We start from the raw sequence: 27,995 nt of genomic DNA, 5'->3' as shown, positions 1-27,995 counted from the left end.
GCGAGGAGGCGGGGAGAGAGAGGCAGGGCTTCGGGAGCAGGGCGGGGAGGGGGAGGCAGGCTGGGACCCGCAGCCCGGCGGAGGAGGCGGTGGCAGCGCTCCTTTCGGCCTCCAGGGGGAGCCCGGCCGCGGCTGCCGCCCTCCGCCCACTCCTCTCCGGCTCTGGCCCCGCCCCCTCCAGTACCTCGGCTCCCCGGCTACCCAGGAAGGCCGTGCGGGTGGCAAGCGCTGCTTTCGCTTTCTCTTCCCGGTACACACTCCGCTTCTCGTGCGGCGCTAGGCCCCCCGCCCCGGCCATGGCCACACTTAGGGTCCAGCCTGAAGCCCAAGCCAAGGTGAGCGCTGCGGGTTCGAGGAGGGGCCCATTAGGGAGGCGTGGCACCGAGAGGCTGCAGGCGTCCGTGACCCGCCCCGCCCCCCCCCCCCCGGCCCCAATCGCGGGTCGGGGTAGTGGTCAATCGGAGCCCACGTGAGCCTCGGTGCCAGGAGCACCTGCGCCCTGGCCGGGGGAGACAGGCGAAGTCCGCGTGCCGGGAGAGGCCAGGCGGTCGAGGTTCAGCGGGGTGCGGTGAAGCGGAGAGCTGGCGTGGAGGGGAAGTCCACTGGCGCGGGGCCCGGGGCCACACACAGACGGGGTGCCGGAGCTGCCCCGCCACCTCATGGCCTTTCCCACGGGAGGGCCCCCGGCCCACTCCACCGGGTGCGCTGTCCCTGCCCCAGTCGCAGAGGCTCTTACACCCCTTCTTGTACAGCCCAGGAGACCCGAGGGATCTGTACTCACTTGGATCATTCGCCCTTCACCGCCAGGAATGTTCTCATCCCCCAAATCCAGCCCCACGGGGATTCACTTCACTCCCCCCAACCCCACGGGATGCATTCCACCCTTCCCCAGGTCAGGCCCTACACAACCCTAAGGGAACAGTCCTCATATAAACTGGCCATAAAGCCAGGTGTGTGAAGGGCTGCCTGTGTCCCACAGGTGGACGTGTTCCGTGAAGACCTGTGTACCAAGGTAAGACCTGCCCCATCAACACCCCACTCCTACCTAACTCCCAGGGCTCAACCCTTCCCTGCTGGGCAGTGGCAGCCCTGCTTCACTGCCGGGAAGAACATGTGATTCTGACCCCCATCTTCCCCCACCCCCACCTCACAGACAGAGAACCTGCTGGGGAGCTACTTCCCCAAGAAGATTTCTGAGTTGGATGCATTTTTAAAGGTACTGGGGGCAGCAGAAAGCTAGAGAGTAGGGGTCAAGGGGGGAGTCTGGGGAGCCATGAGAGTGAGGCGAGAGGGATGCCTTTGCCTCTAGCTCTCCTCCCACCCTGCACCAGGAGCCGGCTCTCAACGAAGCCGACCTGAGCAATCTGAAGGCCCCGTTGGACATCCCAGTGCCTGATCCAGTCAAGGAGAAAGAGAAAGAGGAACGGAAGAAACAGCAGGAGGCAAGCCGGGAAGAGCTGGGAGGAGGGACCCAATCATGGGAAAAATCAACCTTAGGCCTGACTGCCAAGAGCCCCTCTCTCCCTGCAGAAGGAAGACAAAGATGAAAAGAAGAAAGGGGAAGACGAAGACAAAGGTACCACCATGAATGGACTTGAGTCTCACCTCCTAGGAGCTCTTCCCCAGGGATTGCTCTTCCCTGCCCTCACACAGTCCCAGCCTGGTGACTGACCCGTTGCCCACTGCCTAGGTCCTCCCTGTGGCCCAGTGAACTGCAATGAGAAGATCGTGGTCCTCCTTCAGCGTCTAAAGCCTGAGATCAAGGATGTCATTGAGCAGCTCAACCTGGTGAGCCCTCCCACTCCCACCCCCAGGCTTCAGACCTAACCCTTTGTCCTCCTTAGTCCCCATCAGGTAGGGCTTAGCACCAGCCGGGTCTCAGCAGGAGAGAGCACAGCAAATGAAGCCAGAATTGTAGGCCCTGGGGCTTGGGACAGATTTGGCATACCTCCCCCCGATTGTGGGCAGGGAAGCAGAGGCCAGGAACCTGGGAAGTAGGCTGGGAGCTGCTGTGGCTTTGATGCCTTTCCCTCCTCCCAGGTCACCACCTGGTTGCAGCTGCAGATACCTCGGATTGAGGATGGGAACAATTTCGGAGTGGCTGTCCAGGTGAGAGTGCTACCCCACTCCTCTGTCCTCCTTACTGCTCCAGTCCATGCTGCTTTCCACTTTCCCCCTTGCATTCTTTCCCCAGGAGAAGGTGTTTGAGCTGATGACCACCCTTCACACCAAGCTGGAAGGCTTCCACACTCAAATCTCCAAGTGAGTGACTGCCCACCTACACCTGCATGCACACTCCGCCTTCGCCTTGGACAGAGGCCTGGGCTCCCTCTTCCTTCTCCCACTCCATACTCTTCTACTTCCTACAGGTATTTCTCTGAACGGGGCGATGCTGTGACCAAAGCAGCCAAGCAGCCCCACGTGGTAGGTGAGGCCCAAGTCAGGGTGCATGGTGGGGGAAGGACACATCTGAAGTCAGACCTGACCCAAGTCTCCCACAGGGTGATTATCGGCAGCTGGTGCACGAGCTGGATGAGGCAGAGTACCGAGACATCCGGTTGATGGTCATGGAGATCCGCAACGCTTATGTGAGGAAGCAAGGGGGTGGGGGACAGAGGCAGCTTTCCTAGGCCACCTACTCCCTGAAAGGCTGGGGGTGAAGGGTCACAGAAATTAGCCTCTCCATAAGGCTAGAAATGGGGCACAGGAGCCACTGGGGGCCTGTGACTGACCCCCACTCCTCTCTGGCCCTGTAGGCTGTGTTATATGACATCATCTTGAAGAACTTCGAGAAGCTTAAGAAGCCCAGGGGAGAAACAAAAGGAATGATCTATTGAGAACCTTCTCTCATTCCGTAATGGGTCCAGCAGAGACCTTCCTATCTTTTACAGAGGACTCCAGACTTTCCCCAACTTCAGCCTTTTGAGGTTTCTCCCTCCCCTTGCCTCCCAGGCACAATAAATAGTCATACTATTGTCCTTCAACCCAAGTCTCTTTATTGGATCCTGACCCTTCCCCTCCCACCCCCCCAGCCCTGGCTCAGGTATTTCCATTGGTGGGACCCACCCATTGGGTGATTTGGGTGTTCAGCTGCTGGTTGGTCCAGTCCTGCCGGATGTCGTCAAGGTGGCAGTCAAAGTCCACAAGGTGCTGGTGGGCCCGGCCCTCCAGTAGAGCTCCCACCATCTGCCGTGACTCTTCCCAGTCCCTCCACATCACTCTGAAATAATAACCCCCATGAAGGTCAAACTCAGCAGGCGGCCAGACACTTGGCAGAGGTTAGCATCTACAGAAGGACCCTTTGGGCAAGATCAAGGACAGAGGAGGCCCAGGAGCTGTGGGCTTCCAAGAAGAGGTGAAGGGAGTGGGGCACTCACAAGTTCTTGTCCTTGGGGACCCAGCAGGGACCATGGTTTTCCAGGACGATGACGGGGGGCACATGAGGCTGAGGCACCAGTTTCTGATTATCCAACTGTGCGGACAAGGAAGGTCTGGTGAGGGTTTCAAGGATCTCCCTTCCTACTTTCTCACCAACTCCCCACCCTGAAACCCAAACCTCACCATAATAAGGACTGCACCAGGGAAGAATTCTGCAATCCGCCCAGCGATTTTCAAGGCCAGAGGCCCAGCGCTGTATAGAGGGAAGATCAGAGGAATGAGGAGCTGGCCTTGGGTAGACCCTGTCCATCTGAGCTGGACCTCCCAGGTCTCCTAGATGATGGCGCAGTGGTGGCCTTTCCCTGTAGCGGGGTCTGGGGGGTCAGGCCTGCTTTGAAGCTTCATACACAACTGCTTAATGCTTGAGTGCAGTGGAAAACAGGTGCTCAGATTGCTGGTCAAGGTGGAGATCAAAGGTGATCTTTTGGGAGGGTAATTTGGCATAACCACCCAAATTTAAAGAGTATATGCTGACCTAGAAATTCCACTTATAAATAATTTACTGTAATAATTGGACAGTGTCTGTATTAACAAAAAATGGGAAACAATATCAATGTTTAAGGCATTAAATAAATCATCGTACTTCCATACTCATACTATATAGCTGGTAGGATAAGGTAAATCTTAGTGTAGAGAGGGAAAAATGGCAAATATTTACTAAGTGAGGTGAGAAAAGCAAATTATAAACCTGTATAATTTGACCCAGATACATGATTAATACGTAAGTAGATAACTTTTTCTATATATAAGGACATTTCCTTTTTTTTCCCCCAAAGTTGCTGGTTGGGCTTCCTCTGTGTTCTTTCAGCACTTGGCGGGGGTCACCTCAGTTAAAGTCAAGTGTCAGCCTGTTATTGATACACAGCTATGCTCCCCACCCCCACCACAGCTCCTCCAGGGAGCTCCTTCATATTTCTTTATATTCCCTCACTCCAGTACCCAGCCTAGTGCCTGGTAGTCCGTTCCTAAGCATTTGACGAAGGAAAGATGGAAGGAATGACCAAGAGTTCTCTTGATCCCCCATCCCATAACCCTTAGCCTTCTGCCTCTGGCTACTCCACTCACCTCTGGTCGTCCAGAGCTGCATTGGCATGATAGTACCCAGCCACTACCAGACCGGCCTGCGCGCCCCACACATCCACCTGCCGTGGGAAAGGGGCCATCAGAAACTCAATCGTGCCGCCCGCCCTGTAGGTGCGCACTGCTGCCAAGAGACCGGGGATGGGCTTGGGCTAGGGGTGTTAGGGGGTTTCGCGGTGGTCGGTGGGCGTCCAGCGGCGGCACCTGGTTGAGAGCGACCTCCAGCATGACGGACAGGGCCAGATGGCTGTGGAACAGGGGCACACAGTCGGTGAGACACAGACATTCTCCCGACCGCGGAGCGGGCGCCAGCAACAGCCCGTTGACGGCGGCGTGCGGGTACCGGGCGGCGTGCAGACACATCTTCACGTAGGCCCGGGCCGAGATCTCCACCTCCCCCATAGCCAGCTGGGCCCCAGCGCGAAGGCGAAGCTCCCTCCCCGGCGCCTTCCTTGGCCCTTCCCTCTGCCCCCTCACTTAGATTCGGCAGTGACGCTGACTCGGCGCGAAGGCAGCCCGCCGGCTCCCGGGGACCTGGGTCCCGGCGCCCGGCCCCCACCTGGCCCAGAACGCAGACGGTCCGGATTGCATGCTGCAGCGCCAAACTCCGCCTCCGCCCGCCCCCAAAGGGCGGCCGCAGATCCTCGCGGGTCTGGGGGACTCCCGGCCGGCTGCGGTAAGCAGCACCGGCTTCTGGAGTCCCGCCCACGTGGTGCTCTTTGATAGGCTTAAAGGTTCTCATTTTGCCCAATCATCGGCCGCGTCCAGACCTTGCCCCGCCTTTGTCTCCCGCGAACTGGAAAGAACCCACAACTGAAAACTAAAGAGAACCGCCTGCACGCTGATTGGCTAGGCTACTCGACTTCGGTCCCGGATTGCAGGATGGCTTCGTCTGATACCTGTGCCGCCCGCCCCCGCAGGCCCAGCAAAGCCAGCAGGGTGGAGCGCGCGCTGCGCGTGGGGTGTCCCAGAGCGCTCGATCTCCGAACCTGGACACTAGCGCACTGCCTTGCTCCTACTATGGAATGAGTGGATTCGTACTCTAGGCCAGCTCCGTCACTGATGAGCCGTGTTACCTTTGCCACTACAGGATATCTGGCCCTTGGTTTCCTTAATGTAGTCTCTGCAGAAATAAAGGCGTTAATTGGCTGAAGGAGGGGGAAAGAGGACAAAACAATTTACAGACCCATCCTTCCCTTAATGTCCTGCGGTATAATTTCCTTCAACATAATGCCTTGGGAGCGTTTTTTCCCTTGTCAGCTCTTGAGGAGTCCCACCATTCACCCATAATTCTGCCAGGGAAAACTCACTCCCTCTCCAGGCTTGCACTGAGCTGATGATGAGTGTTGTTCTTTCTTCTTTCCCTGATCTCAGCCCTGGAGCTTTCTCCTTGCTCAGCTTTCAGTCCAAGGCCTGATTATTCCTATAAGGGGTCTCTGCAAGTGCCACTTCTTCCAGGAAGCACTCACGAGCCCCCCAGATGTTTGAAATAATCTTGCGAAATCCCCAAATACAGGCTATCTATATGGCTGTCACGACATGTCACAATTTCCACCCTGTTCTTTAGGATGACTTCTTAAGAACAGGATGGGTTTCCCATTCATCTTTGGCTTCATGGCATCCTTTCTCTTTCCTGCAGCCACATTCACATTCGGTGTCTGGACATAGGTGACACTCAATAAATGCCTTCTGAATGAATGACACACACTGGAGATAATTCACACAAAGCATAGGTCATTTATTATTATTATTATTATTTTGTTTTTCTGGCCCTCGACTAGTACATAGACGGCTTCTCTTCACCCTTTGGGTTGATGATTTTCTCTAGGTTGCTGCTGATGATATGATAAAGCTCAGCCTGGAAGAAGGCCAGAAGGGTGGCAGTTAGGTTCTTGGCTTCTCCCCCATCCCCCTCAACCATCTCCCATAGGGGCTTACTCCACACTCACATAGAAGGCCCTCAGGTCCAGCACCATGGCCCTGAGCTCCCCATAGGCTGCCTCATCTCGCTCATGCACCAGGGCCCGATAATCCATCTGGGATGTGGGAGGCAAAGCTGAGTCAGCCCCATGGGAGGTTGGGACATTAATCTGGTTTCCTCATATAGGAAATAGGTAACTTGAGGATGAGCCCCTTCTCAGCACTAAGAAATGGAATCCCACAGGATCAAGCCAAGAAAGGGGTCAAGGTTTTTGAAGCCCAAATCAGTTTTTCTAGCCAATGCTCTTGGCTTAGTATTTTCCACATTGGGAAAGTCAGAAAACAGACAAGGAAGACCTCTAGCCCCTCTTCCTTGCCCCAACCCCAGCCAGCCTCAGCTAAAAGCCTGGTGACTATCTACTCACTACATGAGTCTCCTTAGAGGCCTTGGCCACAGCATCCCCGCGTTCTGAGAAGTACCTGCCAAAAGCAAGGGAATAAACACAGGAACGGGTAGTGAGAGAGAGATACTCCCTCAGATCCTTCCCAGAGCCCCCCATTGTCCTGATGGGACTGCCCAGCTTTGGGAATCCCAAGGAAATGTCCCTGCAGCACACCCGTGCTGGCCCTCCAGCTGCCCTCACTTGGAAATGGTTGTCTGGAAGGCTTCTACTTTTGTCTTGACTGCATTTACCCTCTCCAGCACCTTCTCCTGTGATTAAAAAAAAGAGAGAGAGATGGGAGGCAAGAAAAACACTTCATCTCCTCCCTCCTTCACCCACCACCTTCCTCCTCCTCCCAGGTCATATCTAGTTCCTATGTCTCACTCCCCAAGTCTCTCCCTGCTCTCAATGTCCTCATACACCCTTTTCTTACCTGGATTGCCACCCCAAAGTCATTTCCATCCTCAATCTTGGGGATCAGGTGCTGGATCCAGGTGATCACCTAAATTATGATCATGTAGGAATCATTCAACAAACTTACTGGGTTTTTCCTTTTACTGCCACTTCCTAATAACAGCTATATTTATTTATTTATTTTTAAGGTTTATTTATTTACTTGAGAGAGAGCGAGCGAGCACAAGCAGGGGGAGCAGCAGAGGGAGGGGGAGAAGCATGCTCCCCACCAAGCAGGGAGCCCGACTCGGGGCTCAATCTCAGGACCCTGAGCCAAAGGCAGACGCTTTAGCTGACTGAGCCACCCAGACACCCCTAATTGAGGATTTATTAAGTGCCAGACACTGTGCTACATATATATCTCATTTAATCCTCACAGCAGTTTTTCAAGATACATATTTTTATTGTACCCACTCAATAAATGAAAAAACTGAGTCACAGAGTGTCCAAGAAACTTACTTAAGGTAACCAGCGAGGTAAGTGATGGAGTCAGAATTTGAGCCCAAGCAGTCTCTAGGGCCCAAGCTCTTAAACCAACTCATGACGGCACAACACCTGCACTATGTACCTGGTACAGAGGTGGGTTCTGACACTATGGAGGTGGATACAGCACAGTCTCTGATTACACAGGGATACCACTGTGATATCAGAGGTCTAGCAGAATGAGAACACAAGGTATTGAAACCCAAAGCACAGAGGAAGTTTCCTATGTCAGAAATAGGTCCTTGAATGAAGGACTTGCATCTCTCAAGGAGACCAGGGCCGGGCCTGGCTAGTCTTCCCTTTCTCTTTCTCGCAGTTCCCAGGCTTACCAGAATGCATTTTTCTTTGAGAGTCCAGACTTCTGGCTTAACCAGGGCAAGGAGGACAAGAACCTTCTCATTTCCAGGGAGAAAGCCACACTTGGGAACTGTGAAAAAGAGGGCATTCAGGCCCCTCCTCATCCAGTAGGCACTGTGCCGTTTCCTCTTCCCTAGCCACCCCTTCCTCTCTTACCTTCTTTCTTTTCCTGCTTATCTGTTTCCATCTAAGGTAAAAAGGGGGACAGTGCCTTTAGAAAAGTCTTGGAGGCTGGAGGGCCATCATCTCCACCTGGTTTATGGTCTGAGCCCTGCACCCCGAGTGCCTCACCTCATCATCCTTGGGTGGGGGGTCTGGGATGGGGATGTCCAGTGGCGCCCGGAGAGAGGTCAGGTCAGCAACATTGAGGGAGTCCTCCTGCACAGAGCTCACTGTCAGTGGCTGCCCAGCCTATTCCCCTCATTCTGAGTCACAGCCTTCCCTCCACACAGCCCACCCAACCCTCTGCCTAGGCTCAGGCCTCACGCCATCCCAACAATTCCAGTCCACCACTCATAACTGTTCTCTGCATGCTGAGCTCAGTTGTTATCTAGAGGGGGTGGGTGGAGAGGACAGAGGCCTTGGGATGGGGTGGGAGGGGCCCATACTACTCACTTGCAAGAGCTGATTCAGGTGTACGATTTTCTGTGGCAAGAAACTGTAGAGGAACTCCTCTGCCTGTGGGTAACATTGCAAGGGTGGGGAATCTCAGAAGACGCTCCAGAGGTGTCTGAGAAGTAGCACTGGAAGGGCCCTTGTAAATAATTGACTCCAATACTTACAAATAAGGAAATTGAAGCCATGAGAAGTGAAGGGACTTGCCCAAGCTGGGAAGTGGCAGAACCAAAGTTAGGACTTTGGGGCCACAGCTTTTCCCTCCACACCAAAAGAGGGGAGAAGAAGCGGCCGAGGTGGAGAGAATATTAAGAGGAGGCAAATTAAAGGTAGAGATCAATAATTAGGAGCCTTGGGTGAAGGTTTGATAAGGGAAGTAGGGCCGAGGGTGGGTTTGGGGGTCACTCTGAGAGGTTGCAGCCCTCAAGTATTGGTCTAAGATTCCGAGTCAAATCGCTTGAATCTAGAAGACTTACCTCCTGGAAAAGATTTTGCCTGAAGACATCCACCTGCACAGAGAGCAGAACCCGGATGTTGGTTAAGGGTCTCAGTAGTCAAGAGTAAGATCCCACCCACAAAGGGATGCCCTCCAACTTGGCTCAGGCCTTTCCTACCACAAGCCAGATTTCCCTGGAAGCTCAGGCTCAGTACAGAGACTGGCCAGAGGGCAGGAATCTGGGAATCCAACGGCAGAAGTGAAAGCACTAAGGAGAGGTTGGGGGAGTTCTCTGGCACGGCCTTGGTCCCCTGGAGTACCCAGCCTGGCCTCCAGCCAGGAGGGCTCCCCGGCCCTTTCCTGGCCTCCCGATCCCCCATTACCTGTTTGCGGGCTTCCCCGCTCAGGCGCACCCCACTAGGCTTGGCCATGCTGCTCCAGTTGCAAGATCTCCGGTCTCCCGGCTCGCTGCCTGGCCTTTCGCTTTCACTCCCCACGTCCAGGCCCGCCCCCCTCAGCCCCGCCCCCTTCCTTCTTTGCCCCCTCCCTCTGGCAGGCCGCAAACCGTAGGCAGCCCCTCAGTCATTCTCGGCCTGCTGCGACTAGTAGAGGCGGTGCGGACTCGGTCACAGGCCCAGGGGCTTGTCCGAGGGAGGGGCTAGGATAAAAGTGGGACCGCGGCTACCGAATAGGGGCTGTCCCTCGGAGAAGGGGTGGGGCTTCTAGGGAGGGGTCAGGGCGGTCCCGGGAAAGTCCAGGGGTGGGTGGGAAGGGTAGGAAAGTGGGAAAGGGGGCGTTCAGTGGTGGTGCTCCCCCTAGAAGGCTCGGCTGCAGGGAGGGGCTCGAGAGGGATCAGAGTGGAAGTGGGAGGGAGGGCCGGGGGCTGAGAAGGTCTAGTAGGAATATGGAAGGGAGCAGTCTCGGGGGATCCCTCTGGGAGGGCGCCCTGCCTTCAAGACCGACTAGGGAAGGGGCAGGACTCGCTTGAGGGGCCCAGACCGGCCAAAGCTGAGTCCCGGCAGAGTGGGGCTTCCCCGGTGGGGACCGGAGCGAGGCCGACTGATCTAAATAGAGAAGGCTTTGAGGGAAAAAAGGTAACCCCGCTCCTAGGGCCATCCGGAAAGAGGCGGAACCAGCCTAGAGAAAGGCGGGGAAGAGCGCTAGTTCGGCGTTTAAGGCCCAGAGGCTCTGGGGGAGGAGCCAGGGACCATTTGTCCTTCTCATTGGCTGGGCCCTGGCTTCCCTCTTGGTCACGCCTCCTAGTTTCCTGACCCCACCCTGTCCTAGCCTTAAAGCCCTCCCCTTCCCCTGAAACCAGGTCGCAATCCCGCCCTCTTCGCTAGTGCTTCCTGTTCCCGGCTAACCCTGGCGCGGGGCCCGGGGCCTGAGACTGACCGTGGCCTGAGTGACCTGGGGCGGCTTCGCCGACCGAGTCGGGCCGCGAAGCCGGACACCAGGCGGGAGGGGTGGCGCTCAGGCCGCGCACAGCCTGCGCCAGGTCCCGGCGGGCGACGGGGCTGGGGTTGACTCCTGTCTCAGGATGCCGGGGGAGGAGGAGGAGCGGGCCTTCCTGGCGGCCCGCGAGGAGCTGGCGAGCGCCCTGAGGAAGGATTCCGGGCAGGTGTTTTCCATGGAGCAACTCCGGCCGCTATTGGTCACATCCCTGCCTCCAGCAGCCCGCTACCTGCAGCTGGACGCCGCACGCCTGGTCCGCTGCAATGTTCATGGGGAGGTGAGGCCCGGCCCCGCTCGGGAGGGGGACAGAGGACCTGAGTCCAGGGCGGGGCTCACAGCTCTGCGCTCTCTGACTGCTCTCAGCCCCGAAACTACCTCAACACCCTGTCCACGGCCCTGAACATCCTGGAGAAATATGGCCGCAACCTCCTCAGCCCTCAGCGGCCCCGGTACTGGCGCGGGGTCAAGTTTAATAACCCTGTCTTTCGCAGTACGGTGGATGCTGTGCAGGTGAAGCCCTTGGGCCCCTTATGGGAGGAGGGGACTTGGCCTGGCCTGGGGCGTTGGTTAGAAACGGCCGGAGGCTGTGCTTAATGGGAAGGGGGGTCCAGCCCTTTTGGGAAGGGGGCCTGGTTGATGGTGACTGGTTTGAATGTGTGGTAGGGGGGCCGGGACGTTCTGCGATTGTATGGCTACACAGAGGAGCAACCAGATGGGTTGAGTTTCCCTGAGGGGCAGGAAGAGCCAGATGAGCACCAAGTAGCTACAGTCACACTGGAAGTACTGATGCTTCGGACAGAGCTCAGCCTGCTGTTACAGGTGAGATGCTGAAGTGTCTCTAGTCCTGAGGACTTAAATACCAGGTCTGGGGAGCCCACCTTCACTCCCACAGGCAGTCTGGGGACCGTCATGGTGCTGAACCGTGGGCATAGTCCCCATAGCGACCTGGGAACTTCCCATACTGTTCTTCCTGTGGATGTTGGGAGACCAGGGCTTTGAGGGAGGGCCTTGTCCTAGGACTCCAGGTGGGAACTCTTCTTACCTTGTTTGCAGAATACTCACCCAAGACAACAAGCCCTAGAGCAGCTGCTGGAAGACAAGGTTGAGGATGATGTAAGGAAGGTAGGGATGGGGCTCTAAGACCTGATGACCAAAGGGGACAGGGGTTGTGGGACTGTGTGTCCCCAAACCCTTGCCCTGCCCTTTTCTTCTCAGATACTGCAGCTCTCAGAGTTTGCCCCCTTACTGAGAGAGATTGCTCCTGGCCCCCTCACCACACCCTCTGCCCCAGGTACTATTCATCCTGTAATGGGGGTGGGGCGGTTTCTAGTAGACCATATTGATGGAAATTTGGGGCCCCCTTCTGTTTATCTTCTTGTCTTCTTAAAAGAAATTAAAATTGTTTCCTTGGGTCTGGATATGTTGAAAAGTAGTCTGTGATTTGTACCCTCCCACTGCAAATTCAGATGGAACTTGGTCTTTTTCAGAAAGATGTTCAATTTTCTTCTCTCCTGTTCTCCAGGCTCCACTCCTGGGCCCTGCTTCCTCTGTGGCTCTGCCCCTGGCACACTGCACTGTTCAACCTGTAAACAGGCCTTATGCCCAGCTTGTGATCGCCTATTCCATGGACACCCATCCCGTGCCCATCACCTCCGCCAGACCCTGCCTGGGGCCGCCCAGGCCACCCGCCTGACCCCCAGGTGAGAGATCTTCTCTTCTGGGTAGGAGTGAAGTTGAGAGAACTTAGTGACTTGAGTATCTACTGGATGTTAGTTTCTATGCTAAAGACGGTTCCATGTAAGACAAGCAGCCAGTTATTGCCCTCCACAAGGTCACAGACATACCTATCAAGCAAGTATCAGTCACAGCAAGATATATTATTATGTTGTGCAAATAGATAGGAACAGGAGGAACCTAGCCTAAAGGATCAGCTCAATTGGTAGGATTTTTTCTTTCCTTTTTTTTTTTTTTTTTGTTAAGATTTTATTTATTTAAGGGGAGGGGGGTGGGAGGATGGGTTAGCCTGGTGATGGGTATTGAGGATGGCTCGTGTTGTAATGAGCACTGGGTGTTATACACCAAACAATGAATCAGGGAACAGTACATCAAAAACTAATGAAGTACTGGGGTGCCTGGGTGGCTCAGTCCTTAGGCGTCTGCCTTTGGCTCAGGTCATGATCCCAGGGTCCTGGGATCGAGCCCTGCGTCAGGCTCCCTCCTCAGCGGGAAGCCTGCTTCTCCCTCTCCCACTCCCTGTGCTTGTGTTCCCTCTTCCGCTGTGTCTCTCTCTGTCAAATAAATAAAAAATAAAATCTTAAACAAAAACAAAAACTAATGAAGTACTATATGGTGACTAACATAAATTAATTGATTAATTAAAAATAAATAAATATCTGTATGATAGGTAACATGGTATGAACTAATTTAATCCTAAATTAAACTCGTGTAGAAAAAGCACAGTAGGATTAATAATAAATCGCTTAATAATAATAAACAACAAAAAAAATTTTATTTATTTAGTTGAGCGAGAGAGAGATTGAGAGAACCAGTGGGAGGAGGGGCAGAGGGAGAAGCTGACTCCCTGAGGAGCAGGGAGCCTGATGCAGGACTCGATCCCAGGACCCTGGGATCATGACCTGAGCCAGAGGCAGATGCTTAACCGACTAAGCCACCCAGGCACCCAATCAGTAGGATTTCTAAGCACTAAGACCCTAGTATGGGTCAGGCCACATTAGGGATATCTATTAGCAAGATGTGAACTTTAAGATAGTAAACGTTGAACAGGTCATGGGTATGGAGTGTTCCAGACAGAACAACATATACGAAGGACAGGGTCTGTGTTGTCCCACAGAGAATGAGGGATGCCCGGGAATAAGGGACCTAGGCACCAGGGCTCCCTCAGCAGACCATCTCTACTCTTTTGTTACAGCTTACCTGCCTCAGTTCCATCACGGACCCAGTCAACCTCTGTGCTGACCTTGGGAGACAGCTCTCTTGTGCTTCCCCTGAAAGCTTCCCCTGATCCTACAAATGCCCGTCTGCCCTGGCACTGTGCTGCCTGTGCAATGCTAAATGAATCTTGGGCAGTGCTCTGTGTGGCCTGTGATCGGCCCCGAGGCTGTAAGGGGTTGGGGCTAGGGATTGAGGGTTCCCAAGGAGCTGGGGGCCTAGAATCTGAGCTTGCACGGGGTCGCTGGGCCTGCCAGAGCTGCACCTTTGAGAATGAGGCAGCAGCTGTGTTATGTGCCATCTGTGAGCGACCTCGGCTGGCTCAGCCTCCTAGCTTGGTGGTGGATTCTCGGGATACTGGCATTTGCCTGCAGCCCCTTCAGGTAACCTATTCCCGGCCTTCCCGGCTCTTTATTTGCACCTGTTACCACAGGCCATTCTCTACTTCCTCATTTCCTGTTTCTTTCAGTTACTCTGTGTCTTCCCCCCAGCTCCCTATCTTTCCATCTTGAGCCTCAGCCAGCTTTCAATCGGATCATTCTTTTTGCCTTCCCAGCAGGGGGATACTTTGCTCTCCTCTGCCCAGACTCCAGTCTGGTACTGTATTCACTGTACCTTCTGCAACTCGGGCCCTGGCTGGGTGTGTGCTATGTGCAACCGGACCAGCAGCCCCATCCCAGTGCAGCATGCCCCCCGGCCCCATGCCAGCTCTCTGGAAGAGCGACTCCCTGAGCCAGGGCCTCCACGACGCCTCAGTGCCCCCCTGCCCAGTTCCTGTGGGGACCCTGAGAAGCAGCGCCAAGACAAGATGCGGGAGGAAGGTCTCCAACTAGTGACCAAGATCCGGGTGAGGATTTAGGCCTGGGATGAGGTAGGGTTGAGCTAGTGGGGGAAGGGAAAGGCCCCCGTGGGTTAATACAAGTTCTTGTAAAACTTGACGTTGTTAGTGGCAGCTGCCACTTTAGTGGCACTAAAGTGTTCATTAAGTGAACACTTCCCACATGACAAATATCATACTGTGCGCTGCTCACGTGATCCATACATCTAACCACTGTCAGCATTTTGGTTCAGGCGGAGGGTGCCCTTCCTGATGGGCCATCTGTCTGGGTGGGACTGTGCCTTAGGAAGGGGAAGCTGCAGGTGCCTGTCCAGAGGAGGTCTTCTCGGCTCTACAGTACTCAGGCACCGAGGTGCCTCTGCAGTGGTTGCGCTCAGAGCTGCCCTACGTGCTGGAGATGGTGGCCGAGCTGGCTGGACAGCAGGACCCAGGGCTGGGTGCCTTTTCCTGTCAGGAGGCCCGGAAAGCCTGGCTAGATCGTCACGGCAATGTCGATGAAGCTGTGGAAGAGTGTGTGAGGGCCCGGCGGAGGAAGGTACCAGCTGTGCTGGCCGGGGTGGGGGTGGGGGCAGGGTTGAGGACTGTGGGTCTCGGAGCCTCTCACACTGTCTTTTGCTTGCCATTTCCCTCTCCGCTCCTCTCCACCCCCACCTCTCAGGTGCAGGAGCTCCGGTCCCTGGGCTTTGGGCCTGAAGAGGGGTCTCTTCAAGCATTGTTCCAACATGGAGGTGATGTGGCCCGGGCCCTGACAGAGCTCCAGCGCCAGCGCTTAGAGCCCTTCCATCAGCGCCTCTGGGACAAGGGCCCTGATCCCACCCCTTCCTGGGATGGGCCAGATAAGCAGGTACCGGGAGGAGAATCCACTTGGTGGAGCAGGGGGAAGGCTGAGGGGTAGGATTCTTGGGGTCTGACAGCCACTCCTCCCGCCTCGCCCTGAATCACATTGCAGAGTCTAGTCAGAAGGCTTTTGGCAGTCTACGCGCTCCCCAGCTGGGGCCGGGCAGAGCTGGCGCTGGCCCTGCTGCAGGAGACACCCAGGAATTATGAACTGGGGGACGTGGTGGAAGCTGTGAGGCACAGCCAGGACCGGGCCTTCCTGCGCCGCTTGCTTGCCCAGGAGTGTGCTGTGTGCGGCTGGGCCCTGCCACGCAACCGGGTAAGCCCGCCCCCTCTGCACCTGGCCTCAGGATGACTCTCTTCCCTTTGGGCCCTGCTCCGCTCCAGGCCCCCGTCGGCCCTGTCTTTTGAACCCTGCAGTTGCCCATGTGCCCCGGACAGTGTCTGAGAAGGGGAGGGCAGGAATAGGCCACCTCCTCCCCCACCTTATTTTTACTGCTCCACTATGGAACATTTCAAACACAAAACGTCAGCTTTCCTTGTCCAGGTTCCCCCAACTCCCATGTATTCATCAGCATGCTTCTGCAGTCATCAGTGCTTCACCAGTCTTTATTCCGCCTACACACACACAGTTATTTTGAAGCAAATCTTAGGAATCATATAGTCGGTCTGTAAATACTTGAGTATGTATCTCTGAAAGGTAAAAGTCTTTGAAAACATAACCACAAATACCCTTAGCCACCAAAAAAATGACCAGGGATTCTTGAACGTCATCATCAAATATCCGGTTGGTAGGAGCAGGCCCCTCTTATCTCCTGAGCCTCTGCTTACTCTAGGCCAGAAGTGGCAGTTCTTGGGCCAAATACGGTCCAATTTAGTTAGGCTGGCTCTGTACATGTTGTGTTTTGTTCTCTACTTTTTATTTTAAAATAATTGTAGATTCTCAGGAAGTTGTAAAAATAGTATAGAGTCCTGTGTGTTCTTTACCCACCTTCTCCCAATGGTGGCATCTTCTGTAATTACTGTACAATATCAAGACCAGGAAATAAACATTGGGGGCACCTGGGTGGCTCAGACGGTTAAGCGTCTGCCTTCGACTCAGGTCATGATCCCAGGGTCCTGGGATCGAGTCCCACATCAGGCTCCCTGCTCCACGGGGAACCTGCTTCTTCCTCTGCCTCTGCCTTTCTCTCTCTCTCTCTCTCTCTCATGAATAAATAAATAAAATCTTAAAAAAAAAAAAAACACTGGTACAATGTGAGCTAGACTGCAGACCTTGTTCATTTTTCACATGGATGTGTGTGTGTGGCTCTGTGCTGTTTTATTCCGCATATAGGTTCACAGAACCACCAAAATACGGATTGTTCCATCACCACAGAGGAACCCCCTGGTGCAACCCCTTTATAGTTGCAACTTTCTTTCTTTCTTTCTTTCTTTCTTTCTAAGATTTTTATTTGACAAGAGACAGAGAGCAAGAGAGCACAAGCAAGGGGAACTGCAGAGGGAGAGGGAGAAGCAGACTCTGCTGAGCAGGGAGCCTGATGCGGGGCTTGATCCCAGGGTCCTGGGATCATGACCTGAGCCAAAGGCAGACGCTTAACTGACTGAGGCACCCAGGCACCCCTAGTTGCAACTTTCTTCCCTTCCTCCTGTCACCTGACAACAACTAGTCTGTTCTCCATCTCTATAGTATTGTCAGCTCAGAGATGTTATTTGTTTGTTTGCTTTTAGTTGAATGTGAGTGCCTTCGGAGGGTGCTCTTCCGTTTACTTTAGGCCTCACCATTGTCTGTTTTCTCCCGTGACTGTCTTCAGACATTTAGATTGCCTGCCAGACACTTGTTGGAGGTTGCTACCTTGGCCAGTCGTTAATTAGACCCGGGTTTCTCAGTGGACCCCTGGCTACTGCCCCTTCCCCAGACTGGCAGCTGTGGTTTTAGACCCACTCCTCTCCCTGCCTCACCCTGTAGATGCAGGCCCTGACTTCCTGTGAGTGCACCATCTGCCCTGACTGCTTCCGCCAGCACTTCACCATCGCCTTGAAGGAGAAGCACATCACCGACATGGTGTGCCCCGCCTGTGGCCGCCCCGACCTCACCGATGACACACAGCTGCTCAGCTACTTCTCTACCCTTGACATCCAGGTACTGCAGTCCCTAGGACTCGGGGTGCCCTGGGCTTTGAACAGGAACCCTGCCCACCCACCACTTCTGCATCCTGTCCCCAGCTTCGGGAGAGCCTGGAGCCAGATGCCTATGCACTGTTTCACAAGAAGCTGACTGAGGGTGTGCTCATGCGGGACCCCAAGTTCTTGTGGTGTGCCCAGGTAAGTGGCCTGTGCAGGGGAGCTGACTGGAGGGGGTGGGGGGAGGGCAGGGTGCCACATCAGGCCTCAGATAACTTTATGCTCCTGCACCCACAGTGCTCCTTTGGCTTCATATATGAACGGGAGCAGCTGGAGGCAACATGTCCCCAGTGTCACCAGACCTTCTGTGTGCGCTGTAAACGCCAGGTGAGGCACATTAATATTTTCAGAAAGAACTCGCTAAGCTACTGGCAGGTCTGTGTCAGACTCGGGGTATGCCAGAGCACGGAACAGACATGAGCTCTGGGCCCAAGGAGCTTGCAGACTAGTCAGGAAAGGAGGGAGGGACGGAGGGAGACCGGGAGGCTGAGGGGGACGGAGGGTGAAAGGTAAGGTAACGAAGGAAGGAAGGGGCAGGGAGGGAGGGAAGGAAGGAAAGGTGAGGAGGAAGGAGGGAAAGGCGGTGCGGGAGGGAGAGAGCCTAAGTACACATGGCATAAGTTCTATAAAGAAAACAGGCATCGGAGATTAGGAGTAACAGAACAGACCTACCTAGGATAGAGAAGTCAGACAAGTCTTCTCTAAAATGGTTTAATTTAAGCTCAGGCCTTTTAATTTAAGCTCAGGCCTGAAAGTTAAGAAGCCAGCTTTGCAAAGGATATTCGGGACAGAAAGAACAACACATGGAAAGGCCAAAGTCAGAAAAAGTGTTGTGTGGCTGGAGCCCCAAGAGCAAGGGTGAGAGTGGCAGGCGGTCGGAGAGGAGCTAGCTGCCAGATCAGGAGAGGCCTTGAGGCCAAGTGAGGAAGGTATTTGCCTTTTATTCTAAGACTAAGCAAGGGGTGATACTATCTCATTTGCCTTTTAAGAAGTTTAATATTTGAGTGCTCGCTTTGGCAGCACATATTCTAAAAAGTTTAACATCAGATACCAAAAAGTGGCATCTATATTACAAAACATGATAGTAATAAAATGACCACCTGAGACCCTACCACTAAATCTCGAAACTAGAACACTCCCAGTGCTCTTGAAGCCGCCCGCCTTACATTCTCCAAGGCACCTTGGCCACAGGGTGGAGCTTGCACTGCAGGCAAGCAGGTGCAGAGGCAGAGACACCAGGACCCGAGGCAAGACCTGACCTGGCCTGGAGTAGCGGGGCCATAGTAGGGATGTAAAAAAGGGACAGGGCTGAGATAGGCTTGGGGGGTGGACAGAAGACCTGCTGGTGAATATGTGCTGGTATGAGGAAGCGAAAGAACGCAGGCTAGCCCCTCGGTTCGAGATGGGAGCAAAATGGTGAACGACAGTGCCACAAACTAAGCCGGGGACCACTAGGTAGGAGAGGCGGGGCCCTCAGGAAAGGCCCAGGGTGGAGTTTTCAGGTGATGCTGGCTTCCCGTCCTGCAGTGGGAGGAGCAGCACCGAGGCCGGAGCTGCGAGGATTTCCAGAACTGGAAACGCACCAATGACCCAGAATACCAGGCCCAGGGCCTGGCCATGTATCTCCAGGAGAATGGCATTGGTAAGGGTGGCCCTCAAGGCCTGTTTGCTGGGTTATTTGTCACTGCCCGCGGCTCTCTTCCTAAGGGCCTTGTGGAGCGGTGGCAGCCCCAGCCCTGACCTGCTGTCCTTTGCAGACTGCCCCAAGTGCAAGTTCTCGTACGCACTGGCCCGAGGAGGCTGCATGCACTTTCACTGCACCCAGTGCCGCCATCAGTTCTGCAGTGGCTGTTACAATGCCTTTTACGCCAAGAATGTGAGCCCGGAGAATGGGGCGGATGGGACAGGAGGGTGGGCGGCTGCCATCGGGTGGGGGGCAGAGGCATGGAGGAGTAGCCCAGGGGAGGAGAAGGGGAGGCCAGTGGGGTGTAAAGCATCTCTCTCTGTCCCCTCCCCCCTTCTGCTTGCTCCAGACCCTCCAATATCTCCATCTCCCCCCATCCCTAGACCCCTCATGCAGGGGTTCTGAGAAGCCAGGACCCCAACCGTCTCCAACTTCCCCTCTCCCATCTGGGTTTCCGCCAGAAATGTCCAGACCCTAACTGCAGGGTGAAAAAGTCCCTGCATGGCCACCACCCACGAGACTGCCTCTTCTACCTGCGGGACTGGACTGCTCTCCGGCTCCAGAAGCTGCTACAGGTCAGGGGTGGCCAGCCTGGCTGGGTTTGCAGATTGCCCAGGGTAGGAGGCAGGGCCCCGGGTGGCAAGAAAGGAAAGGCTCCCTGCTGGGCAGTTCAGCAGGGCTGGCATCAAGGGGAACCTAACGCCCATCCTTCTGCCCCTCCTCAGGACAATAATGTCATGTTCAACACAGAGCCCCCAGCAGGGGCCCGGGCGGTTCCTGGCGGTGAGTGTCGAGACAAGCCTGGGAGAAGGGGTGAGGGCGGGCTGGGCTCCCACTGTGTTGTGGGTAAGGGGGAGGCTTGGGTGTGTGGTCAGAGCTCGGCCTGTGCTGACTTGTGTGCTTCTGGGCAAATTAACCTCTCTGGGCCTACTTTCTTCCTCTGTGACGTGGGAATAATACGCCTACTTTGCAGCTCAGCTGTTCTGCATGAGGCCACACTGAAGCACCTGGCGCTTGATCCTAATTTCCTTCTCCCCTTGCCAAGGGATAATGACTCGCTAACTCAGTAACGAGACTTGCTAGTTGCAGTGTTTTAGATCCCGTGAGGGCAATAGAAAGAGGTTACCTATGGTTCTAATCTGCCCCACCCCTTATTACCATAAGGTAAGACCTTCCCAGAGTAAGTTAACTAGGCACCAGCTAAATCACAGCCAAAAGAGTTGTCTCAAGAGAGTATGTGACCATAAAGAGAAAGAGTAGAGATTACGGACCAAAAGCAAGCTTGGATAAAAACAGGGCCAGCAAGGCCCCTGCTTCTGTATCAGAGTTGGTCTGCCACAATGGTTTCTCTAAGTTCCCACGCCCCTCTGACCCCCAGCATCGTTAGAGCAAGTCCCCTCCCTGGAGGCTGCCTCGCCTGCCTCCGTTGATATCCCAGCTCTCTGGGGGCTTTGTGGTTAGTGATCTCCTTCCAACACAAGGGTCCCTTCCTTCCCTTATCCTTAGGTGGCTGCCGAGTGATGGAGCAGAAGGAGGTTCCTAATGGGTTCCGGGATGAAGCTTGTGGCAAGGAGACTCCTGCTGGCCATGCTGGGCTCTGCCAGTGAGTGTCAGGCACAGCATGGAGCATGGTTTTGGGGAGGGTGCACCTGGGGAGTAAAGGGGGTCTGCGGGAGTGGTGGGTCCTGCAGGGGAAGTGGGAGGGGAGCTCTCTGGGCAAGTGCGTAGCTAGGTGGTGCACAAGGAGTGTGTGCCTACCAGTGCAAGTGGCAAGAGTAGTCAGTCTTGTTCGTCTGAGTATGCCAGTGCCCGGCAAGGTGCTGGGCACACTCGCTTAATATTAGCCAGACGGAAGAACAAATACCCTGTCATCTTCCCAGGGCACACTACAAAGAATATCTTGTGAGCCTCATTAATGCCCACTCACTGGACCCAGCCACCCTGTATGAGGTAGAGGAGCTGGAAACAGCTGCTGAGCGCTATCTGCACGCACGCCCTCAGCCAGTGGCCGGAGAGGACGCACCCGCCTACCACGCCCGCCTATTACAGGTAAAGCCTCCCCCCAGCCTCACCTCTGACCCACGCCCTAGAAGTCCCCTGTCCAGCCTGCGTCTGAGCTCTAGGCCTCCAGTGTGATCATTTTCTCTCTCTTTCTGCAGAAGCTGATGGAAGAGGTGCCCTTGGGACAAAGTATCCCTCGCAGGAGGAAGTAGCTGAGGGCAAGGATGCTCTTGAGGGTCTCAAGGCCCGACCTCCTCAGGAACAGCTCCAGCACCAATAAAGAGGCATCTCCTTGCCCAGGCTTTTTGGTGGTCCTTCTTCTGGCCCCACCATCTGGGGCACCAGGGAGAGAGGGGGGTGAACTGAGAGCTTTGCTGAAAGGGTCGCCTGCAGCCCACCGCCTGACCCTCCTTGGACTCAGGGCCAGGAAGGAATTGACACCATGGATGGCCAAGGAGCCCCTCCCCCGCCAGCCACCTGGCCTGGGCTTTCTCCTCCCCTGCCTCCTTTGTTCCTTCATTCGGCTGATACTTGAGGTCACCTACTAGGCACCAGGCAGGCACGAGGGGGAAAACACAGATGCACGGGTGCTATAGGGCCTGCCAGAGGACTCAGGCCAGACTCCAGGACCCTGGCCTCCCTGGGAAGTAGCAGTGTCACAGAGATCAGGGAGTAGCTAAGGGGGTTGGGGGGGAAGGTGTTGGAAATGAGCCTGAGCGGGGAGAAGCCCTCCTGTGTGCGAACGTGGGATTCCAACAGCCAGGTCCGCAGATGCTGCTGCTGCCCTCTGGTGGCGCGCGGTTGCCCTGCAGCTCGGACCACGTGATTTCTGAGAAGAGGCCCGGCCTGGAGGAGAACTGAAACTTAGGGTGGGGACTGTAGGAAGGGGTGGAGAGATCAGGAAGCTGCCTGGACGGCTCCTGAGCCGAGGGCAGCTGCATCCTGGGACAGCCAGCGAGCCGCGCAGGTAAGACCCGCCGAGAGAGGACGTCAGCCTGGGTCTAGAGCTGGAAGGCCCGGCCGGATCGGAGGCGGGGGCTTCCGGGGCCCCTCCGCGGAACAGGAATATACAGGTGGCCTGTGAGCCAGGACGGGGTGGCTTGGCCTGAGAGAGACTGACCAGGGGCCAGAGTCCCCAGCCCTAGAGGCAAAGGACAGGAGTCCCTGCTGATAGGTTGTTGGAAGTCTCAGCCCCGGCTCCAGCTGCCCCTGTTTGTTTTCTTGCCTTCTGGCCCTGCCCACTTCCGCTGCAGCCCTGCCCCACCTACCCCGGAGGCAAGCAGAGGGGAAGGGTTGGTGGGGTCGAACCTAGATTATGGGGGTGGTGGGTGAGGGACCTATGGGGCATCTCAGAAGCCGATACTACTTCTGCAAATGCTTGGGGTGGAGACCGGGCCTCTCCCCACGAGCCACACCAAGGGAGTTCTCTGCTAGACAGCAGATTCCTGAAAAGTCTTAAAACTAAGACCAAGGTCTAAGGTCTCCTTCCAGATGTCACAGCTTGGGATGTTAAAAGGGATGTATTTCTTTGTCATTGCTAATAAAGGGAGAAACGACACAATTTGGCCCCAGAATTTTGAGAAATGTCTACAGGCAAAAGATGGATGGGATCACTGGGGGCCCTTGGCCGGGATCCAACCCCAGGGGCAGATGTTGACCCTCCCACGGTGTCGATTTCACTGATGCTACCTGCGACTCTTGTCCCCAGGATGGCATCAGGCAGGGCACGCTGCACCCGAAAGCTGCGGAACTGGGTGGTGGAGCAAGTGGAGAGCGGGCAGTTCCCTGGGGTGTGCTGGGACGATGCAGCCAAGACCATGTTCCGGATCCCCTGGAAGCACGCGGGCAAGCAGGACTTCCGGGAGGACCAGGATGCCGCCTTCTTCAAGGTGAAAGAGCCGGGAAAGCAGCCCCTCCGAGGGAAGGGTGGCATAGACACTGAAGCTCTCACCCTCCAGGGGTTGTGTCGACCTGGGTTTCAGAGAAAGGGGGGATGGGAGGGTAGAACCAGCTGTATTTTGGACACAGCCCGATACAAAGTGAAAGTGCAAAAACTGTAAAGGATTTCGAGGCAGCGGTAGCAGAGCATAAACCCGAGCGCTGGGCCTTCTGTGCTCGCGCTCAGGTGGTGGGCCGCCGAAGCTGGCCGGGGTGTGTGACATGCTGCCTCTGCTTTACTGCCTGTGTTTTGAAGGCCTGGGCGATATTTAAGGGGAAGTTCAAGGAAGGGGACACGGAAGGCCCGGCTATCTGGAAGACTCGTCTGCGCTGTGCCTTCAACAAGAGTCCTGAATTTGAGGAGGTTCCTGAGAATGCCCATAGGGATGGAGCTGAGCCCTACAAGGTGTATCGGCTGCTGCCGCCGTCAGGGACCCTCCCCGGTGGGTGTCCCCTTGCCCAGCCCCTCCTAGACGCGGCACACTGGGGACGGGGGGAGGATGGAGATGAGAGCCTTCTGGGTGGCTGCTGGGCCTCTCCCCAGGTTCCTCATTCAGAGTTCTGCCCTGTCCCTGTCCTTGGGGAGCTGCTGCCCAGGTTCCCCTGCCTGGTCCTGCCCGTCCTTTCACTGCCCCCTGTCCTACCCTCTGTCCCCAGTTGAGGCTCTGACCTTTCTCCCCCTCCACAATATTCCACAGCCCAGCCGGGGACCCAGAAATCACCATCAAAGCGACACCACAGTTCTGTGTCCTCTGAGAAGGAGGAGGAGGAGGGTACTACAAAGAATGGCAAGCTCAGCCCCTCCTTGGTTAAGAATCCCCTCAGAAATGTGAGAGCTGGGCAGGGACTGGGGGTGGGGGGCCCAAGGGCAGGACAGTCACTAGGGGAGAGATGGGCCAACGATAGTCACTGTGTCTGCAGGAGGAGGTGGGGGCCAATGGGGGAGCAGGCCATTTGAACTTTGGGAGCAGCAGCGGCAGCAGCAGCAGCCCCGAGCCTCAGGAAGGTACCACCTGCCCTGCCTCTGTTCGTTACCCCCATGCCACAGCCTCTGGCCCTTGGATTCCCCATTCCCATTCTGAACTGTACGTCTCTGCTTCCCCTGTAGGTACAGACACAACTGAAGCCCCTTTCCAAGGAGATCAGGTGTCACTGGAGTTTCTGCCCCCTCCAGACTCAGGTGTGTGGCATTTCTGACTCACCCTGCTCCCTGTCCCCCTAGCTTGTCTCCCTGTCGTCATGCACACGTTATCGGATCTGTCAGGGCTTGCAGCAAACTGGGCCCACCTTACCCAGGCAGAGGCACCGGTTTCTCGGCAGTACACCTGGCCAGACTCCAGACTCCAAACAGCTCAATTCTCAAAAATACCCCTATGCACTCTATTCCTTGGAAATCCACTTTGAGACATTAATTCCTGTGGGTCAAGCAGAGACCAGTCTCTGGGACCTTCTTATAAACTGTAAGACCCTGGGCAATAAGCACTGAGGCCTCGGGGGGCATTTGTGTATCAGCTCCTCTCCTGAGTGATGGGAAAGTCTGGCAGGAAGCCCGTTGGCTGGTGAGGGTGGCCAGAGGGCGGATGAGGAGGGAGGTGCCTTCTCTAACCTCAGGAGATGAAGCCGCTGCCCCCGCCCTCGCTTGGTTTCCCTCTTGGACCTCCTGTTTCTCACCAGCAAAATGAGGATGTGGGATTTGCAAGGAGCCCCTCCTCATTTCCTCAGGCCCTGGCGCTGACCAGGCGGACCCGTCAGGTGAAGTCCAGGTGCAGCTGGTGGTTCTCTGTCCGCAGACTACTCGCTGCTGCTCACCTTCATCTACGGCGGGCGCGTGGTGGGTGAAGCGCAGGTGCAGAGCCTGGACTGCCGCCTCGTGGCCGAGCCCTCAGGCTCCCAGTGCGGAATGGAGCAGGTGGTCTTTCCCAAGCCTGACCCACGAGAGCCCACCCAACGCCTGCTAAGCCAGATCGAGAGGGGCGTCCTGGTAGCCAGCAACTCCCGGGGCCTCTTCGTGCAGCGCCTCTGCCCCATCCCCGTCTCCTGGAATGCGCCCCAGGCACCACCCGGTCCAGGCCCACATCTGCTGCCCAGCAATGAGTGCGTGGAGCTCTTCAGAACCAACTACTTCTGCAGAGGTGAGGCTGTTCCAGCTGAGCGGACCCCACGCCCCCGCCTCTTAGTCACCCCGGGACCTGCTAGGCTCTGCCACCACCCTGTTCCCTCCAGTAGATCCTTCCTTACAGCTCATGTGCTCAGTGCACAGCCTGTGGGGCCCTGTGCTCAGCCCCACAGCTGCCTGGCAGCCGCCCTTCCCCGGCCCAGGCCTCAGAAGATGAGGCTCAGGTGGAGCTCAGCACACGAGTCCCATCTCAGGGACTGCCCCCATGTGGCAGCAGACGGTAATGGGAAGGTGCGCCCCCGGGGCCTCCCCAGCATCTACACTTACACGCACGCCATCCACGTATTTGGGATTGCTGGTGCACATTACCCACACCAGGCAGCTCCCCTGATTGCCCTTCTCCTGTCCACTCCTCCAATTCCGCTTCCTGCCTCCATTCACCTCTAAATCTGACCTTAGGAGTTAGGGGCCAGGAGTATAGGGGACGCAGGGTAGGAACGTGCCGGGGCCATGGGTGCCCTTGGTAGGGAGGGTACGAGCAGGCAACGGGGTAGGGGGTACCTCTGTGTTAGCAGCCCAGGCTGCTGCCATGAGGACTCCAGTCTCTTCCAGCAGAGAGCTTTGCAGGTTGTATAAAAATCAGTTACCTTAAAACACTTCTTACTCAGAGAAGGGGCACCCTTTCCTACTGGCACACGGGTGAGAAGCAGCAGAGTTACTGGCATTTCTCCTGACGTGAGGCAACAGCCTCGTGACCCTCAGCTCCTGTTCTGGCTCTGGTCTCCAGTTGGCCCCACAGTCACCCCTCTTTGTCCAGGATGGGCCCCTCTCTGTTCCCACCCTCCCTGTGACCTCTCTCTTCTCTTTTCTTTCTTCCAACCCTTGACCCTTTCTCTTTCATCAGACTTGGCCAGGTACTTCCAGGGCCTGGGTCCCCCACCCAAGTTCCAGGTGACACTGAATTTCTGGGAGGAGAGCCCCAGCCCCAACCATACCCCAAAGAGTCTTATCACAGTGCAGGTGAGTTCAGGGTGGGGGAAGACCAGCCTCCCTGTGTGGGTGGGGTGGGGGTGGGGGTGGGTTCCAGGAGGAGAAGGGGCCTCTGGGGGGAAAGGAACTCCTAGGGGGTAGTGTCTGCCCCAGCTGTGCTCCTGATCATCTCTTCCCCACCTTTTCTGGCACAGATGGAGCAGGCCTTTGCCCGACATTTATTGGAGGAGACTCCAGAGGAGCAGGCAGCCACTCTGTCCCTGCTGCAGAGCCTGGGGGACCCATCTTCCTCCTCTCCTCTCTGTTCCTCCTATCTCCTTTGAAAGAGACTCATTCTCCACACTGTTGACCTGCTTCCCTCGGTGATAATTCTCAGTGGTTGTCTCTGATGGTTACGTCCTTGAACTGCCGACGTACCTGGCTGGCAGAGAACTCAAGGGTGATTTTTATCCACCCACCACCTTTTTTTGTTTGTTTGTTTTTTGAGATATGCCTTCTTTCATCTCTGAGGAACTGACCTGGGAAAGTCCAAATGGTGTGAACTCAGGGGACCTTTCCTCTTCCCCCACCCCTAAAGCCAAGCACTTTATATTTTCTTCTTAGATGTTCACTAGGGATTTAAAAATAAAACTTTATTGAAAGAGGAGTCAGTATCTGCTTTGTTGGGTTGAAAAGGTAGCAGAGGTCACAGGGAAGTGCTAAAGATGTAATTTGAGAGTGAAGTACTTGGGTTTTCTTCCTGCTGACCTCTCTGGGCCCCTTTCCTCTCCTCCACCTGCAGGTTCTGGCTAGGAAGCCGTCTGGGCTCTGTGGGTTCTGGGCCTGGGGAGAGGATCGAGGTTAGCCACCAAGAAGAGCACAACCCACAGCTGCTGTTGCCACCAACTTCACATGGAAAAATCTGGGCTCCGCTGTTCTTGGCTAGAGGCCTCTGATTCGGGCCTTACAACAGTCTTAGGGTTGGACTCTGGGCTGGGGGTCTAAATGAACAGGAGAACTTGAAGTTGCCCTCAAACTATGGGCTAGAGGCACTGGGGCCTGGGAAGGGAGTGGGGGGCCAGAGGGAAGAGCTGCTGAGCCTCCTATGCTGAGGGAGGCCAGGCCCCGGTGCCTCTTCTCCCAGCACATGGGGCACTGCCACCCCAACAGAAGGGGACTCCCAGCCTGATTTCCTTGCTCTACTTAAGCCTCACAAAAGACCATCTGGCATAGACCACCATGTCACCAACACTGTTGGCTGAGATTTGAGGGCTCCAAATCAGATGACACTCCTCTCCCTTACCCCCTGTGTTTATTTTGCCACCAAACTGAAAGTTCTCCCTTCACAGGCCACTTGTCATTTTACTTCTCCACTCACGTCCAGCAGACCAGTTCAGACCTAAGTCACCACTTAGCTGATGCCGCAGCCTCCAGCTTCCCCCTTCCTGCAGGGGACACCAGCTTGGAGGAGAGGGGCCTCCCAGACCAAGCTCTTCCCTGTCATGTCGCTCTTATAAGCCTCCCCTGGTTCATCTACGTGATCAAAACCAACACACCTAGATCCTCAAGGATCTTCTTACTGTCGCATTCGACAAACTTCAGTGCTGCCTTCGAGCCTTTCTGCCTCCTTGGACCTTCCTTCTCTTCAGTCTTGCCCCATCATCCTCCTGAGCAGCCAAGAGCCCAAACAGGCATCTGCATTATCAGGGAAGAAAGCAGGTACTGAGTGCACAGGTACATGAACTCTGTTGTGCCCTTGATTTGCTAAAATCCCTCCTGGCCCTTGTTCGCACTTGCTA

At 55.6% G+C, this 27,995-nt stretch overlaps 5 protein-coding genes across 11 annotated transcripts; 3 read left to right on the top strand and 2 right to left on the bottom strand.

Moving 5' to 3' along the window:
* The first annotated feature begins 191 nt into the window (after positions 1-191).
* PSME1 (proteasome activator subunit 1) lies at positions 192-2,984 on the top strand. The gene is made up of 11 exons (XM_028114863.2): positions 192-335; positions 980-1,012; positions 1,154-1,216; positions 1,332-1,442; positions 1,531-1,576; positions 1,691-1,788; positions 2,041-2,109; positions 2,195-2,262; positions 2,370-2,424; positions 2,502-2,588; positions 2,757-2,984. The coding sequence occupies exons 1-11, from the start codon at positions 297-299 to the stop codon at positions 2,835-2,837; spliced, it is 750 nt and encodes a 249-aa protein (XP_027970664.1). The 5' UTR covers positions 192-296; the 3' UTR covers positions 2,838-2,984.
* A 45-nt stretch (positions 2,985-3,029) lies between these two features.
* On the bottom strand, positions 3,030-5,214 carry EMC9 (ER membrane protein complex subunit 9). 2 transcript variants are annotated; one of them, XM_088025059.1, is made up of 6 exons: positions 5,078-5,214; positions 4,723-4,765; positions 4,504-4,580; positions 3,562-3,631; positions 3,378-3,472; positions 3,030-3,220 (listed from the first exon to the last, which is right to left on the bottom strand). In XM_088025059.1, exons 1-6 carry the CDS (start codon positions 5,107-5,109, stop codon positions 3,040-3,042), a joined length of 498 nt encoding a protein of 165 aa, XP_087881185.1. In that variant the 5' UTR covers positions 5,110-5,214; the 3' UTR covers positions 3,030-3,039. The 2 variants fall into 2 exon arrangements, with proteins under 2 accessions (XP_087881185.1, XP_027970663.2); XM_028114862.2 differs by having other exon boundaries at positions 4,723-5,214.
* Positions 5,215-6,235: 1,021 nt separating this feature from the next.
* On the bottom strand, positions 6,236-9,735 carry PSME2 (proteasome activator subunit 2). Its single transcript, XM_028114916.2, has 11 exons — positions 9,609-9,735; positions 9,266-9,298; positions 8,790-8,852; positions 8,466-8,552; positions 8,331-8,361; positions 8,147-8,244; positions 7,315-7,383; positions 7,083-7,150; positions 6,864-6,918; positions 6,468-6,554; positions 6,236-6,376 (listed from the first exon to the last, which is right to left on the bottom strand). Exons 1-11 carry the CDS (start codon positions 9,654-9,656, stop codon positions 6,296-6,298), a joined length of 720 nt encoding a protein of 239 aa, XP_027970717.1. The 5' UTR covers positions 9,657-9,735; the 3' UTR covers positions 6,236-6,295.
* Positions 9,736-10,178: 443 nt separating this feature from the next.
* RNF31 (ring finger protein 31) lies at positions 10,179-21,475 on the top strand. 6 transcript variants are annotated; one of them, XM_028114909.2, is made up of 21 exons: positions 10,183-10,957; positions 11,044-11,190; positions 11,344-11,499; positions 11,734-11,793; positions 11,896-11,971; positions 12,203-12,380; positions 13,610-14,012; positions 14,186-14,476; positions 14,754-15,002; positions 15,126-15,311; positions 15,417-15,623; positions 17,274-17,447; positions 17,531-17,629; positions 17,726-17,815; positions 19,016-19,130; positions 19,246-19,364; positions 19,556-19,747; positions 19,898-19,955; positions 20,679-20,775; positions 21,053-21,221; positions 21,332-21,475. In XM_028114909.2, exons 1-21 carry the CDS (start codon positions 10,766-10,768, stop codon positions 21,383-21,385), a joined length of 3,312 nt encoding a protein of 1,103 aa, XP_027970710.1. In that variant the 5' UTR covers positions 10,183-10,765; the 3' UTR covers positions 21,386-21,475. The 6 variants fall into 6 exon arrangements, with proteins under 6 accessions (XP_027970715.1, XP_027970710.1, XP_027970709.1 ...); XM_028114908.2 differs by having other exon boundaries at positions 11,734-11,802; positions 14,189-14,476; XM_028114907.2 differs by having other exon boundaries at positions 10,184-10,957; positions 11,734-11,802.
* A 996-nt stretch (positions 21,476-22,471) lies between these two features.
* IRF9 (interferon regulatory factor 9) lies at positions 22,472-26,863 on the top strand. Its single transcript, XM_028114915.2, has 8 exons — positions 22,472-23,062; positions 23,368-23,554; positions 23,810-23,940; positions 24,033-24,117; positions 24,220-24,291; positions 24,902-25,243; positions 26,132-26,247; positions 26,412-26,863. The coding sequence occupies exons 1-8, from the start codon at positions 22,757-22,759 to the stop codon at positions 26,538-26,540; spliced, it is 1,368 nt and encodes a 455-aa protein (XP_027970716.1). The 5' UTR covers positions 22,472-22,756; the 3' UTR covers positions 26,541-26,863.
* Positions 26,864-27,995: the final 1,132 nt, after the last annotated feature.

Source organism: Eumetopias jubatus, unplaced genomic scaffold (genome assembly GCF_037043125.1).
Source record: "Eumetopias jubatus isolate StellerSeaLion01/CBP00866 unplaced genomic scaffold, mEumJub1_p1.0 scaffold_7, whole genome shotgun sequence".
NCBI classification, from domain to species: Eukaryota; Metazoa; Chordata; class Mammalia; order Carnivora; family Otariidae; genus Eumetopias; species Eumetopias jubatus.
Note: the sequence above shows the minus strand (reverse complement) of the source record. Positions and strands in the feature narration are given on the sequence as shown.